A 1,480-nucleotide genomic window follows, 5' to 3' on the forward strand; every position below is an offset into this window, starting at 1 on the left:
TTTATTTATTTATTTATTTATTTAGTGTGTGGCCAGCTCAGCCCACCAGGGGGCGGGCAGGCTGGCATGTGGTGCTGGGGGATTGAACCAAGGTCCCTGTGCTTTGCTTGACTTAGCTTGTTCTAAGTAGATGCTTTAGACCACTGAGCCATCTCACCAGCCCCTGGACAATCTTAATCACCATTTTTAGTCAATAAAATTAGAAGATACTTATTCACTTAGTCATATTTTTACTTTTTCTTTTCTTTTTTTCTTTTTTTTTTTTTTTTTTTTTCGGAACCAGGGATTGAACTCAGACCCTTGTGCTTGCCAGGGAAGTGCTTATTCTACTGAACCATCTCCCCAGCCCCCGTATTTTTACTTTTTAAAGTGGTTTACAGTGTTATACTTGGGCCAGGGAGGTACCTCAGTGGCACAAGTGCAAAGTTCAATTGCTAGTACCCCCCAACCCCCGCCCCCAAAAAAGGAAAGAAGGTTATACATTAGTGTGTTCATATTAGGAACTCCAATTGAACAAATGATAAAACATGACTTTATACATCATTATGACACTTATGTTTCTTATTTATCTTTTTCTTTTTACAAGTTGCATGACATCTCAGAATCGGAATTTCTTACTGAGGCTGAGATCATTTGTGACGTTGTGTGCCTGGTGTATGATGTCACAAACCCCAAATCCTTTGAATACTGTGCCAGGATTTTTAAGGTTTGTTGTTCTTATGGACTATGACTAAACATAACTTTGTATGAGGTGTTAATAGAATTTCAATGTGTTTCTAATCATAAGAAGCTTTTTAAAAAACATGCATCTTTATTATGACTAAAGTTTCTGGTTTCATTATGCAGTGAAAGAGAATAGACATATGTACTTACTTAATTAATTATTTTTGAGACAGGATCTCACTCTGTAGTGCATGCTAGCCTTGAACTTGCTTATGTAGCCCAGGCTGGCCTTGAACTCATGATGATCCTCCTTCCCCAGCTTTCCAAGTGCTGAGATTTCAGGCCTGCACCACCATGCCAGGCTAGACATACGTATTTTTAAAAAAATTTTATTCTACATGTGACTGATACGCATTCCTAGTTAAGAACTTTTGCAGTAAGGGAATGTCTTCTTAGCTTTAGAAATGTGTAGGAATTATATATTGCTAGTCACCCCAAACATAACGAGAGCAGGAGAATAAACCAGAGGCTTAGAAAATATGTCAGTTGCTTTGACAGTAAGATTCAATAGGACAGGGGCTGGCCAAATAGCTCAGCAGATTAAAGCGCCTGCAAGCAGGCACAGGTGCCGGTCCATGGATTCAGTCCCCAGCCCTGCCGCCAACCCTGCCCCCCGGGGCACCTTGAGACGGGGCTTGAGACTGGGCATGGTAGCGTGTGCCTGTAATCCCAGCACTTGGAAGGCTATAAACAGGAAAATCACTATGGAGTCCAATCCAGTAATGAGACCCTGAATATCCTGTAGACCCTTCCCCCC

The 1,480-nt window shown here is 41.2% G+C and overlaps 1 protein-coding gene across 1 annotated transcript in view; it reads left to right on the forward strand.

Annotated features, from left to right (window-relative positions):
* The window catches only part of Rhot1 (ras homolog family member T1), an 85,423-nt gene that overhangs the window by 63,214 nt on the left and 20,729 nt on the right, over positions 1-1,480 (forward strand). The window contains exon 14 of the mRNA XM_023719855.1: positions 587-706. Within this exon, the coding sequence (XP_023575623.1) occupies positions 587-706 (120 nt within the window). The remainder of the gene's footprint in view (positions 1-586; positions 707-1,480) is intronic.

Source organism: Octodon degus, unplaced genomic scaffold (assembly GCF_000260255.1).
Source record: "Octodon degus isolate 3935 unplaced genomic scaffold, OctDeg1.0 scaffold00072, whole genome shotgun sequence".
Lineage (NCBI taxonomy): Eukaryota > Metazoa > Chordata > Mammalia > Rodentia > Octodontidae > Octodon > Octodon degus.